Raw genomic sequence first — 14,817 nt, 5'->3', positions numbered from 1 at the left:
GTGGGTTGGAGGGTGTGTGTGGGGGGGGAGGGGGGTGTTTGGGGAGGTCGTAGTTGAGTTCCTGCACCTATTTTTTGAGAGAAAAAGCCCTGATGGTAACTAATAAGCTTCTAAGTACAGCTTGTTCAGCTTTAACAAAAAAAAAACAAAAACTGGAAGCTGGTTGGTTTCTATGCAGAGCGGCACCATATTTTGCACTCGCCAGTTTTAGTACATCAACCCCTATATCTTTTTTGGGCATAGAAAACCTAAAGAAACAAGAATCTATTACTCTATAAAATTAGCCGCATGTGCACCCCAGTCTCCATGAGTAGACAAACAGCGTATTTGTTCAAATAGTGCTTGACTTTCCTCTGTACTTTATGACCAGTGTGTTTTTACCTCTTCTGTGTTCTCCCCTTTCAGTTCCTCCAGAAAGAGATTCAACGGTTGCGGTTTTGGTTGGAGCTTCAGTTGGAGGTTTCTTAGCTCTTGTCATTTTATTCCTGGTCATCCTAAAATGTGTTAGAAAAAAGAAAATGCAAAATCTTAACTCAGACGACCAAAAAACAGAGGAAGAAGTGAAGACTGATGGGGAGGGAAACCCCGAAGGCGAACTGAAAGTATGTGAACAATGAGGAGCTTGGGGAAAGGAGGGAGAGGGTGAGTAAGGACATGGGGATTTTGTATACTGAATGAGATAAAGAAAACATAACAGAATATAAAAACAGAACCCAATTTTCTAACTGGGAAAATTATACAGCCCGAGACCAAGGGGACAATGAGTGCTCCACTGTTGACTCATGATCACTTTCTCTTGTAGCTGCTTTCATGCTTGAGATAATGAGCAGCTGGCAAACATCGATCACTTATTTACAGTATAGTCTCAACAGGAAGGGAGCATCATGTTTTTTGGTGCATAGAGTTGCTAAAGACTTGTCATCTTTATGTGAGAAGATTTCTATTTAAAACATAATATGTGGTTGTTTGCCATTCCTTATTTAAGTTGAACAGCGTTAGTAGAGTAGTAGTTTTGGTCAAAATAACAAAAGTAAACTTGAGTGGTATCTTTGATTGTCAACAATAACAGAAATTGTAGCAAAGTCATTTTGTCACACTAACAGTCTGAATTGCAATGAAAAAGGAGAAAAAACACAAAACTTCACATTTCACACAACAATACTACTGTACACATAGCCCTAGTGATAGAAGAGTTTATTATCTTGAATATCAGCCATGGAGTAGAAGTAGAACATACTTCCTAATTGAGGTTAATAAGCAGAAAGTAAGTTCAAGTTGCCAGTACATCAGTCTATTGAAGACTGATGCAGGTTCAGAACTGTGAAGGTATGTAGTCAAGCTGCTTTAATAGGGAGTCAAGGCACAGCCTGCTACAAAACCTTGGATGCCTACTTAAATTGTTGAAGCTTCTTAAAGATGATATGAGCAATAACTCACCTTATTACCTTTATTTATCACCCAAATACCTTTATTTCCCACCTTTTTTATATGTACCAGGAAAAAATACTATTACATATACATTATGTTCTTTATCAATAAAAGGCTATAGGATACTCTTCCCAAAGGAATGGATATTTTATAAATGTACAACCTCCTTTACTAATTTTTTATATCAATATACAGTTGTGTTCAAAATAATAGCAGTCAGACATCACTAACCTGATCAATCACTGTTTTTGGTAGAAATATTTCTACATGGCAAATAATTTACTAGCAGGTGTAGTAGAATAATAGAGTAGAGTAATAGAAACCCAACAGTCATGACATGCATGCTGCTGATTCTGTGTAATTGAATCACTAATTGAAAGGGGCATGTTCAAAATAATAGCAGTGTGGAGTTCTATTAGTGAGGTCATTCATTCTTTGAAAAACAGGTGGCAATTATTGCCCTTAAGGAAGGAAGGCAGCAAATGTTGTACATGCTGGTTATAGTGCATTTCTCTCTGAAATTCTGAGGAAAAAATGGGTTGTTCCAGACATTGTTCAGAAGAACAGCGTACCTTGATTAAAACGTTGATTGGAGAGGGGAAAACATATAAAGAAGTGCAGAAAATGATAGGCTGCTCAGCTAAAATGATCGCAAATGCTTTAAAATGGCAACCAAAACCTGAAAGACGTGGAAGGAAGCGAAAAACTACCATTCGAATGGATAGAAGAATAGCCAAAATGGCAAGGACTCAGCCAACAATCAGCTCCAGGAAGATCAAAGAAGGTCTAAAGTTACCTGTGAGTACTGTTACAATTAGAAGATGCCTATGTGAAGCCAAGCTATCTGCAAGAAGCCCCCGCAAAGTCCCACTGTTGAAAGAGGTGCTGAAGAGGTTACAATTTGACAAAATTGTCAAATTGTCAAGGTTACAATTTGACAAAGCACACTGACTGGCCTAAAGAGAAATGGCGCAACATTTTGTGGACTGATGAAAGTAAGATTGTTCTTTTTAGGTCTAGTGGCCGGAGACAGTTTGTTAGTCGACCCCCAAACACAGAATCAAGCCACAGTACACTGTGAAGACAGTGAAGCATGGTGGCGCAAGCATCATAATATAGGGATGTTTCTCATACTACGGTGTTGGGCCTATTTATCGCATACCAGGGATCATGGATCAGTTTGAATACATCAGAATACTTGAAGAGGTCATGCTGCCTTATGCTGAACAGGAAATGCCCTTGAAATGGGTGTTCCAACAAGACAATGACCCCAAACACACCAGTAAACGTGCAACATCTTGGTTCCAGACCAACAAGATTGACGTTATATAGTGGCCAGCCCAATGCCCGGATCTTAATCCAATAGAAAACTTGTGGGGTGACATAAAAAATGCAGTTTGAGGCAAAACCAAGAAATAGTAAAGAACTGTGGAATGTAGTCCAATCATCCTGGGCTGGAATACCTGTTCACAGGTGCCAGAAGTTAGTTGACTCCATGCAACACAAATGTACAGCAGTTCTCAGAAACACTGGTTATAGTGTTCCCAATGCATTTGTGTGTATGGAAATAAAAGCTATTAGAAGGATTCTGAGCTTTATTCACTTTTTTCAACACACTGCTATTATTTTGAACACAACTGTACATACCACACAATCAGCATTCAAAGGTTGATATAAAATAGCTTGTACAAGTATTTTGTTTTAGACCATGAGTTTATCATATTATTAAGTACTTGTATTTAATTATCTTTCCTGACAGACTTCATGTTAGCATACTAATGGATTAACCCCGCCTCCTCTCCAATCCTATAGGGCCTACTCCCATAAAGTTTAGCTCAAAGCCAGAGGCCGCATTTCTTTTTTGTCTTCCTGCTAGGACTCAGAATGCAAGCCATTTTTCGGGAGTCTTGAGGAGATGCACCCCTTGTTTGTCCCAGCAGTTCCCAGCTATTAGTGGGGTACAGGGTGGGGCAGATGGATGCCGTGCCAATGGAGAGCTGAGAAGATGCCTTCCTCTTCAGTTCCAGGAGTCCCCAGCTATTAGCGGGGTTGAAAAAGTACAGAAGGATGCAATACTATGAAGAGCTAAGGTCCTGCCATTAGCAGGCAAGTGGTAATTTGGATGGATAGCCCTGCTATTAGTGGGTGGCCATGTAACCCCTGAACGGATACAGTGGTCTCTGTACTCCAGGTAGGGTTGCATGAGTGCCATTGGGGAAAGGGATGTTATAACATGGAATCTCTGGCGAGGTGCGTGGTGCAGGGGTCCCTTAAAGAGTAGGTTACAAGCAACACGCAAAGTCTGACAGCCATTATTGGGTGCTGTCCCGCTAATTATGGCCAGGGAGAGCATGAACCGTCCCAACCAAGCCATCCATCTTTGAAAACCTCAAACAGTGAGGCAGTGGGAGATAAGATTCACTTTTCCCTAGTGACGCCTTTGGAAAAGGCAATTAAGGGGGCATTAAAATGGGTACAGCCTGTTGAGTCTCCTGCAAGCAAAAGGAAGTTCCTTAAGCACCTCGAGAGAGCGCTCAAATTTCCTGTTCCTAACGGAACTAAGGAACATCATTTTGGATGAGTGGAGCAAGGTCACAAGGAAGACCTCCCTTCTGAGCAAGATAACCAAGCTATATCCATCCAGGGATAAGGATGTAAAGTATCTAGAGGCTTCCTCTTTAGTTGAGGCCTTGTTGAGGCTAGCAAAATATGTCACTCTTTCTTTTTAAGATGAGGTGAATGGCTTGTAAGCAGTATTCAAAGAGCATTCTCAGATGAATTGGCCAGAAACTCGGCAGTTCAGGAGCTGAAGTTGGTGTCAGCCTTCCTGGGTGAAGCCTCAACTGACATCCACCTGGTGGCGTGTGTTATGCTCTCGTACATTATAGCAAAGCGAGCGTTATAGTTGCGGCCTTGGCTTCCTGATCCTGCCTCTAAACAGGCATGGTGTAAGATCCCTTTTGAGGGAGCTCCACCTTTTGGAAAAAAGCTTGTTAGCACCATAGCTCTGCCCATAGGTGGCAAGTTGGATTTTTTTCCTTAGGACTGGCACCTGCTAGGCCAGAAGAGGACACAGCCTAGAAGACAAAGTTCAAAGCGTGTGAGGGTTGCATGCTTTTACAGACCAGGTCAGGATTTTAAGAAGAGCTGGGGAACAGGCCAGTCATCCCATCAGAAGTCTGCTAAAAATTCAACCTCGGGTAGATGAGAAGCTACTATGTCTTTTATCTTGGACCGCTCCAACAGTGGGAGCCAGGAAGTAGATTTCAGGCATCTACATAACCTCAGTCTTTCCTGGTGGCTTCAATGGAGAAACGTACTCAGTTGCCATTCCATTGCCCCCTTTTCCTGGATCACAATCATGTCTAATGCCAGCAATACAGGATGGGGGGCTTACTGCATGTCAGATAGCTCAAAGCAGGTAGGGCTTTTCACTCTTACAAGATTGTGGTGAACATTCTGGAGCTACAGGCAGCCTTCTGCACCCTACAGGCCCTTCAGACTTTGCTCTTAGGCTAGACAACACTACAGCAGTCCCCTACATAAGAGACAAGGGGGGGATTTGCATCCTTTCTCTATTACAGGAAGTGGAGCCAATTATGTTTTGGGCTCAGAAGTATCTAATTGACATCTCAGTAGCTTATGTCACCAAAGTCCAGAACATTCTAGCAGACTTTTTTTCCAGAGTCAATATTGACAACGAATGGTCTCTCCATGTAGGGGATTTTAGGTGGATTCTGTCCCTGGGAGTCAGTCTAGAAGTCGATTTGCTTGCCTCTCCATGCAACAATAAGCTTGAGAAGTATTGTATGAGGGGCTGGTATCTCCAGGCCTTCAGGACAGATGCCCTGACGGAACATTGGAAATTCAGAGGGGCCTGTGCATTTCCTCCAGTTCCATTCATCTTCAGGTTTCTACGAAAGCTCAGAACAGAAGATGTGGAGGTAGTGTCAGTGTTGCTATTGTTGCCATGGTTCCCCTTGCTAGTACATCTCAACTACTGGGACCCAGTGCCCCTTCCCCTCAGGCCAGGCCTCCTGTGGTCGGGTGCAAATTGTACATCAAGGTGGAGAAGGATCTGAGAGTTCTGGTAAATCATAAGCTTAATAATGGGATGCAATGCCAAACTGCGGTTTCTAAAGCTAGCAAAATCCTCTCTTGTATTAAAAGAGGAATAGACTTCAGAGAGAGAGATATCATTTTACCCCTGTACAAATCATTAGTAAGACCTCATCTGGAATATGCAGTTCGATTTTGGGCACCAATTCACAAAAAGAACATTGGGGAACTGGAGAAAGTACAGAGAAGGGCAACCAAAACTGATAAGAGGCATGGAGGAGTTTAGGAAAGATTAGAGGAACTGAATTTATTCTCTTTTGAGAAGAGAAGATTAAGGGGGGATATGATCAACATGTATAAATACATCAATGGTTCATATAGTCAACTCGGTGTAGAGCTATTCACCCTGAGGTCATCACAGAGGATAAAGAGGCACTCTTTACGTCTGGAGGAAAATAAATTTAATCTCCAAACATGGAAAGGTTTCTTTACATTAAGAACTGTGAAAATGTGGAATAGACTCCCTCAAGAGTTGGTTCTGGCCAGCTCAGTGGATTGCTTTAAAAAAGGCCTGGATTCTTTCTTGCATACACAGAATATAATATACTAACATTTATAGGTAAAGTAGATCCAGGGAATATCCAATTGCCTCTCGGGGGATCAGGAAGGAATTTTTTTTCCCAGCAGGAGCAAATTGGATTGTGCTTTGCAGGGTTTTTTTTGCCTTCCTCTAGATCAACTGTGGGTATAGGATTAAAACTTTTTTTTTTTTTCTATGGTTGAACTGGATGGACTTTTGTTTTGTCAGCCAGACTAACTATGTAACTATATAGAGGTAGCTGGTTTGCAGTACAGTTCAACACTACAGCTTGACCGTGGCAACAAAAAGGTAAATGCGGAGTTTGTGGCCACAGTTACATATCTTCATGGAAGTATGGACCCTTAACATCGAGAAAAGAAGGAAACCTTGTTTTCAGTACTAGCAATTTTTGAGATTTTTAACAAACGGACAGTTTGTGGGATACAGCCAACAGTGGTGGAAACTCTCTGGCTCTTAGTTTTCTGCTTTCATCCCTCTAATTTATGTGACTACCTTAAATTAAGATCTACTATTCACTCCAACAGTAGCCAAGCTGACAAAGCAATGCTTGCAGAATAAATTGCAGGTGATTGCTTGCACGCAGTAACTGCTTTCAGGAATCAGCTGACACAACGACTGGGGAGAGAACGATGAAGAAAAGAATAAGCCCTAATGCACAATAATCTTACAGTCTCTCCCATGGTTCTTTCTCATCATTAGAAATGTTAAATTAACAAAGATTACCAAACATTTGGAGCCGATAGTTGATAAGCAACTAAAATAATATGTTTATATCTGTGGAAACTAATAATAATAATTATTATTATTATACAGTATTTATATAGCGCCAACAGTTCGCTCAGCGCTGTACATTACAATGGGGGACAATACATGAGACAGTACAACAACAATAAAGTACGATACACGAGGGGTTCGGGGGCCCTGCTCCTTGGAGCTTACAGTCTAAGAGGGAGGGGATAGTGGTACGGGAGGAAAAGCTGTGGGGGATGGAGTGGTAGGAAGAGTGGAGGAGATCAGCACTAGCTGAGGGTGGGGAAGGCTTCCCTGAAGAGGTGGGTTTTTAGGGTGCGCCTAAAGGAGAGGAGAGTGGGTGATAGTCTGATGGATTGGGGAAGTTCCAGAGGATGGGTGATGCCCTAGAGAAGTCCTAGAGGTGGGCATGGGAGGAGGAGATCAGGGAGCTAGAGAGAAGGAGGTCTTGTGAAGAGCGGAGAGTGCGTTTTGGGTGATATTTGGATATTAGGTCGGTGATGTAGTTTGGGGCAGAATTAAGGACAGCTTTGTACGCCAGTGTTAGCAGTTTGAATTTGATCCGTTGGGCAATTGGAAGCCAGTGGAGGGATTGGCAGAGGGGGGTGGCGGAAACAGAGCGGTTGGTAAGGTGGATAAGTAATAATGATAAAACAGGTATATAGTACTAGTAAGTGGGAATGTCAAATGCACTTTAATCATATGGCACAAACATGTTAAGATGGCTTTAAACTTCAGGCTTTTTAAATTTAATTCTATAACTTCAGTATGTAAAGTGCAAGGAAAGTAAAAGCAGTTGGTATATCAATGTCTAGGAACTAGTCCTAAAAGCTTAAAAAATTTGTTGATTCAGCCATGAATAAAAAATAATTTATTTAAATCTACCCAATATTACGCTAATGGTTTTGTCTAAAATTGGGGTCAATCCCTACCTCTTTCCTAGATGCAGTACTTAGTTGCTAACTGCTAGAGCATTATTTCGTCATGAAGCCCACTTGCCTTAATTTTCCTTCAAAAAACACCTTCCAAGCTCCCACAGTACCCATTCATTTTAGACCCCACAATGCTCTCTTGGGATATTGGTTTTTAAGCAAAGTAAGCTTCACCAGCTCATAAATGACATGATATCCTTTGAAATTCATATTACCTGTAAATGCCCACAGATCATGGGAAAAGTATGATCTGTATAGTACAACTTGGCAATTGATGTAGCTTTTGCTACCTATACCTACAGTATTTCATTTATTTTGTAATTCTAGCATTTATTATTTTTTTAATTTGCTTTAAAAGTGGTAAATAAAATCAATACACACAAACAATGGTCTGGGTAAAATTCTGTAAAAGAATGAGTAAAAGAAACAAAATAAAAGGCCAAGGTGGACATAATGACGTGCATGAATATCAACATTATAGGTAACTATGCTAGACTAATACAAAATAATATTCATAAATAAAAACAAACATTATTAATAAAGTTCAACTGTAGCCAGAAACCTTTTTTTCAATTTTGGATACTGTGGAAATAGCTTAGAATGAAGAAAGGGGTCACTGGGTCAAGAAGGCACAGTGGGCAATACAAACGTCACAGACGTTCTAAGCCTTTCATATGCTCTTAAAAAAAAGGTATTTTTGCTGCTGACCCAATGGAGAAATTTCTGTCCTTTGACCTCAGTCACCAGGATTGGAAGTTAGTGGATACCTTCCCAGTCATTTAGTCTGAAGCTGATCAACATAAAAATATTCATAACCCATAATAATTGGGTGTCAGCTTTACTATAGCCTACTATATATCAAGTATTACCTAAAGCTTGGCTCTGGAAATTAGGCAATTAGGTCACCCCTGCACTTCTGGGGTTAAGCGCGTTAAGTTTAGGGGGAGATAAAGGAGGATGTATTCCTTACCTTACTCCTGCTCAAGCCAGCTCTGGTGCTGTCCTCCAGCTTGTGTGCAGGCTACCCTAAAACAGAAATCAGGCCTGAGAACAAAATAGGAAGATAGCAGTTCTGCATACATGTTTGATCAGTGTCTTTAAAGCATAAGCCAAAAATTATGATTTTTAGTGTAGTAGTTATGATTTTTAGTGTAGTAGTGTAGATTACTCAAGTAATCACTTGAGAAAAAGAAAATATAAACTGCAGGAAGAAAGCAGCACGTCTATTGATTTAGCTAAGCCCTGTCTGCACCCCGGCCCTCCTTCCACCCAACTCCAGCCACCCAACTATGGAAAGCAGAATGCACCTCTAGAGGGATCCCTAATGTTTCGTTTTTTTTTCTCATTTGTTCATCTGCAATCATGTGCTTCCTACAATAGGTTGCTTATGTTCAGGTATTTTTTATCTACCATGATTACATGAGGGCAGTTTGGCATAGATATAATCATTTAGGGCTTCTGGCAATAAAGTGGTTGAACCAAACAGGAATATGGACTGGGGGCCTATGTCATTGTTCTCAGCCCTGGTTCACTGTTACAGTGAAGACTACAGACATGCTGAATCATTTACCTTGGCCACTGACCATCAACCTAGTAAAATTAAATGTACTGTACGTGTCTCACATAAATTCAACTTGTCAATAACTATAGTGCCATATATGCATTGTTCCTTTTATTTCTCTATCTATACTACCTCTAACTGTTAACTGATATTCTGTCTTTTTTTTCTTTTGTCTGACCTTGTCCATTGCCCATCTCCACAGGCGGCAATTCCTGAGGTTCTATGACCTGTCATACAAACTGATGCGGATTCCCAGAGACAAAACATTGATAATACTCTGGAATTCTTAAAAAACATTACTACTCTAGAAGTCATTCTGAACATTACCCAGCTCCAGGAAAAGGGAATACATGATTTGCACCTTTACCAGACTATGGGAACCCTTCTCCTGTGTATGATCCCAGCAGTGTGGAAGTACTCTTTTTTTTACCTCTGATGGTTTGAATGCACTATTATTGGTTTCTTGCCAGGTGGGAGCTTGACTAAAAGCCAAAACTTATATGAAGCACTGTAAGGTCTTAAGAAATCCTGTACTAAGGGAATATAGAGACTATTATTTCTGACCTCTTCTTTTGAAAATACTAGTTGCCTGGCTATCAATCACTGGCTGTAAAAATCTTTGTTACAGACCTAGAACAATGATATAGTTCAGTAGTTCTGCCTTTTGCTTGAAGTTTGCATAAATTACTTGTTCAGAATCATTAGGGTTGATGTACTAAAAGCAAATAGGCAAATCACTTTGCAAGCAAATTTTCCCTTAGCTTTGTGAATGCGCTAAAGCTCTTCTGACTTCCATCATCCAATCATGTACAAGCAAAAATATTATTTTATTATTTTATTGCACATGACTGGGTATTCTTTACAAAGTGAAATGTCACCACATTCACTAAGCTAAGGGGAAAGTCCTTTGCAAAGTGACCAGCCTGCTCATCTTTAGTAAATCAGCCCATCTGACTCAGAAGATGCTGGAGGGAGAGACAATAAGGCAACTAGCATTTTTACAAGAAGATCAGCAATGACAGGATTTCTCTTAATGAGGGTTTATTATGTGTCCATGATCCTGACGGGTGAATGAATGTATGGGTGACTGAGAATAAGGAACCTCTAGTAAGCTGCACAGAAGCTGTTGCTGAATAGGTTTGGGCATTAGATTCTCCTTTAGGCTTCTTTCACAGGACAGCAGGCTCTACCACCCCTCTGAAAAGTAATCTATAGGTGGATCATTTTTCCAGAGGCAGTTCCAAGTTGGATTACAGGCTTTTATTCCAGCACCTGAATGCTTGTTCTTTTTTTTTCCAATCCAAGGGAGGATTTTACATCGATACACCATGCTACAACTCTGTGCCAAGAGATAGGTGTGTGGTTGCACCTCAGTCCTATTGATTTAAATAGGCAAGTTTGGCAAGCAGCACCACTTGCCAAACCTATCACACTAAGGTAAAGTTTATGCATAGCAAATTAAATAAAACATTTTTTACAAAACAGAAAAGATGCTGCACAGTAAAGCATCATGTCCACGGCAATGTGGACAGACCCAAGAGCCTGCCATGTCACATTGTAAGCGGCCAGCCAGTGGAGGTAATAATGCAGATGAATTGCTTCTTTATACATCTCCTTCCCCTGAATGCATGTGTGAACTTAGTCTTACTGGATACATTTAAAAGCAGCAAACACAAATGCTCCTGCGCTTGGGGATGGACTCGATGCTACAACCACATTAAGAATGTCCTGGAACATGCACACCTTGCTGCCCTCAAATGGACCGGGGGAATCCAAATATACTGAATGGGGAAAGAACAAAAAGAGGGCGCACAGGCCTAGTGCATTACCATAAAAAATGTTTAATAAAAAATAAAGTAGGTGTTGTACTCACAAACGACAATATAGTCAAGGCACATCATAGAAGAACAGCTGGATCAACACCGCGCTGAGTAACAGTCCACACAGTCCAGAGTGGCTCTGAGGAAGAGGCAAGTCCTCGAAACGCGTCAGCCTTTTGGATGTCTAAACTCCCTATTGTGGACTGTTACTCAGCGCGGTGTTGATCCAGCTGTTCTTCTATGATGTGCCTTGACTATATTGTCGTTTGTGAGTACAACACCTACTTTATTTTTTATTAAACATTTTTTATGGTAATGCACTAGGCCTGTGCGCCCTCTTTTTATTATTTACATTTAAAAGCAGCCTTCCCAAATTTTACACAAAGTAGAAGATCATTTCCTTTATATTTCAATAATTTCATTCTTGGATTGCACCTGCATTTGTTGTTGAATATATTTTCTAATGTTGCTATTGAAAAGAAAATGATAACAAAGAGGAAACGGATGTCAACAGCAATCACAAGTCAAAAGGTTTTCCATTCCATGAAAAAGAAAAATATGAATTTTGATTGCCTGTCCTGGGCATTAACTTTACTTTGGCGCATATATCTTTACCATTATTTTAAGTTCTTTGAATCAGCTTCACAGAACAGTAGCAAAATTAAACAATTACTCCTTCGCATAGGTGTGATAGACCAGGGTAGATAGACGGGATCCCCTAAGGACCCACATCCAGGGATATTGAGGCCTTGCTGCCCTCCTACAACCAGGGAGTCCAGCAATACTGCAAAAAATCAAACAAAAGAGAAAAATGGTGCACCAACCTAGTGCATTATCCCTGTGGGTTTATTGGTTCTATACAAAGCTAAACATATACTCACAAACATAAGTAATATATACCACATACCCCCTCTTTAGCTCTGATGAAGAGGGGGTACCCTTGAAATGTGGAAGCTGTCTTGGATCCTGGATGGCGCTTCTCCTGGTGTTGGGTCCACTTGGGTCTTCATATCCTCTGAGCCACCAGTGTTGATTTTATGTGCCATATATTACTTATGTTTGTGAGTATGTTTTTAGCTTTGCATACAACCAATAAACCAATGGGGATAATGCATTAGGATGATGTGCCGTTTTTCTCTTTTGTTTGATTTTCAGCTTCATAGAAGCCTAAGGAGAATCTGTGCTTTTCCCCTATTTCTCCCCATCCCAACAGCACTTACTCGCCTCTCTTCCCTTTCCCTACCCCTCTGATCAGTGGCTAAAAATGAAAACAGAAAGTACTGTGTAGGCTCCAATTCACAACTTTCAGCACTCACATATTGAAGGAAGTGGAGAGATCCACATGCTGTCCCATACCCCGGAGTACAGCCTATTTCTATTTACTTTCTGTATGGGAAAAACACTGGTTCACTAACATTAATAATGGTATTAATTAATAAAATATGTTCTACAACATGTTGAAGTACATCTTCTAATGATTGCAAACACACTGCCAATAACGTTAATAAGGGTCTCAATTTTAGCTATTTTTTTAAATTATATTTTTAAAAGTGGCATACCTACAGAGAAATGCCTATTGTATGTGCAATATTAAATAATGAAAACCTTCTTTATCTTTGTATAGGGATATACTGAGCTCCTATATATGTGCAATAATGGCCAATTATCAGCACACAAGTTTAATGTATATATGTGAGTCAGGAGGAGTTCATAGGGGTTGGTGTGTACACTGTGGCCTTTACTTAATACCAGAGTGTAAACAGTAATGATGCGCAGTACTGAGAGATCAGTATTCATTAAAGTGGAACTTACACCTCAAAGCTGCATTAAATTACAAAACAAATTGTAGGGGAAAAAAAGTTAGTTGACATACACACTTCCCCTGTCTTTTGTAGCGCAGTGACATCACTATCCTGCTGACGAGATCTCTGGAAATGCTAAGGACAGTGCAGGATAATCTTTCCATTGAGATATGCACTACTCAGCATTCTCCAAGATCTAGTTGGAAAGATGATATCATCCATGACAGAAGCCAGTACATTGTCTAAACTTTTTCTCCCACATTTTTTTTACTAAATTTAATGCAGCATTTCAGGAAAGTGGAGGGCGAGACACACAAAAAAAAATTGACTTTGCTATTTAGGTGCAAGGTCTTCTTTAATCAGACTACACTAGCTACATGCTGATTTGTTTGATGCTGTGAAATATGTTATTAAATGACACCCTTGGAGGTTTATTAAAAAAGATAGTGCCAAGAGCAGTGATGTGTATGTAACCTATTGTAACCAATCAGATGTTAGCTTTTATCAGTATACAATTTCTGCTTGGTTGGTATGTTATGCTACAAAATAAAGTGTGACACTATATCTGTTTCTGTAACTATTGTCAAATGAGTTTGTTTGTGATCTTTATAGTATGTTAAACACTTATGCAGCAAATAACATAGCTTCCTATAGAACATTTTACACCAGTCACAAACACATCAATCACAAACACAGACCAACACATTTATGTTTGAGCCATAACACATTATACACAGCAGAAGGGTCTGACAACACATTGTATACAAGTACTGCATGCCTAGGCTATGGCTATAAAAGGTTTACACTGTGTATTTATGGTAAAGCTGCAAGGGTGTCTTGTAGATGGCTGATACAAAACAGGACAATGAGAAGTCAATGTCAAATAAAACATTAACTTCTGTTTGCTTGTCTTAAGCTTGGCACTGTTTGACACAGTACTTAGCTGTTCACAATATTGTCATTATTTCAGAGATAATAAAATATTTAAGTCTAAAATGTCTTGTGTTATGTATGCTTTCTCATTTGTTAGTTTCTCATCTGTTTAGTTAATCCAAGCACTTCAGAAAACCATTCCACCTAATGAATTATATTAATAACAATTCTATACATAATGTCTACATTAAAGTGGTTCTAAACTCAAAAGGTTTTTTACCCTAATGCATTTCCTGTATTAAAGTGTTACTAAACCCACAACAGTAAAATCAGACTGTATATGCAGTAAAGCAAGCTTGCTCTACTCACTGAGGAACCTAAGGGGTTAACTCTCTACATTGTGTAAAAATGCTGTTTGATTCTGTCTTCTCTGATCCTCCCCTTTTTCCAGTGTCCCCCTGTTATCTCCTGGATACACTCTGCACAAGCTCTGTTTAGTGTGTATTGCTATAGAGGTTTTTATTTTCTTGGGAGAGTGCATGTGATCAGCACAGGGCCAATCAGTACTGTCCAGACGGAGGTCAGGGGTTCTACATCCTCCTAGAGTAGAAAGAAAACTCCTACAAGCTTTGACTAGTGCTCTGCTGAAGTCATAAGACTGCTTTAACTGCTGATGAGAAAAGGTATTTAGCAGTTTATATTTACTAAAATCATTGCACTTCCATGTTCTGTGTACTGTGGGAAATCAGATATAGTGAATGCAGGGTTATGGGTTTAGTATCACTTTAAGGTTTTAACAAAAAAAAAACAAAAAAAAAAAACCACACACACACACCACCTGTTCTACCTCCAGCATGAGCTCCTGTTGCTGTCAGTCAAACCCGTAAGGAGGAAGCGGGGATGTGGCTTTCTGGCGCTGTGTGTGTCTCTAAGATCGCACACAACCTGGCTCAGGATCGCATGTGTGCACAGGTGCCCCCTGAGCACTCGG

At 40.2% G+C, this 14,817-nt stretch overlaps 1 protein-coding gene and 1 long non-coding RNA gene across 11 annotated transcripts in view; one reads left to right on the top strand and one right to left on the bottom strand.

Moving 5' to 3' along the window:
- The window catches only part of SCN2B (sodium voltage-gated channel beta subunit 2), a 37,136-nt gene extending 25,967 nt beyond the window's left edge, over positions 1 to 11,169 (top strand). Inside the window, exons 4-5 of one of the 2 annotated variants that reach the window (XM_089660886.1) lie at positions 406 to 602; positions 9,534 to 11,169. In XM_089660886.1, coding sequence (XP_089517012.1) covers positions 406 to 602; positions 9,534 to 9,557 — 221 coding nt within the window. In that variant the 3' untranslated portion in view covers positions 9,558 to 11,169. Of the gene's footprint in view, positions 1 to 405; positions 643 to 9,533 lie in introns of both variants that reach the window. The other variant, XM_089660888.1, reaches the window with a different exon arrangement.
- Positions 1 to 14,817, bottom strand: part of LOC149470744 (uncharacterized) — a 126,178-nt gene that overhangs the window by 48,727 nt on the left and 62,634 nt on the right. For all 9 annotated transcript variants that reach the window (XR_016308130.1, XR_016308124.1, XR_016308118.1 and 6 more), the window contains 2 exons: positions 8,741 to 8,796; positions 382 to 494 (listed from right to left, as the gene is read on the bottom strand). This is a non-coding gene — a long non-coding RNA (uncharacterized LOC149470744). The remainder of the gene's footprint in view (positions 1 to 381; positions 495 to 8,740; positions 8,797 to 14,817) is intronic.

The sequence above is a fragment of the Staurois parvus genome, unplaced genomic scaffold, assembly GCF_062004578.1.
Source record: "Staurois parvus isolate SC_StPar_1 unplaced genomic scaffold, SC_StPar_1.0 ptg000032l, whole genome shotgun sequence".
Lineage (NCBI taxonomy): Eukaryota > Metazoa > Chordata > Amphibia > Anura > Ranidae > Staurois > Staurois parvus.
The sequence above is the reverse complement of the archived record's forward strand: the minus strand, read 5'-3'. Positions and strand labels throughout refer to the sequence as shown.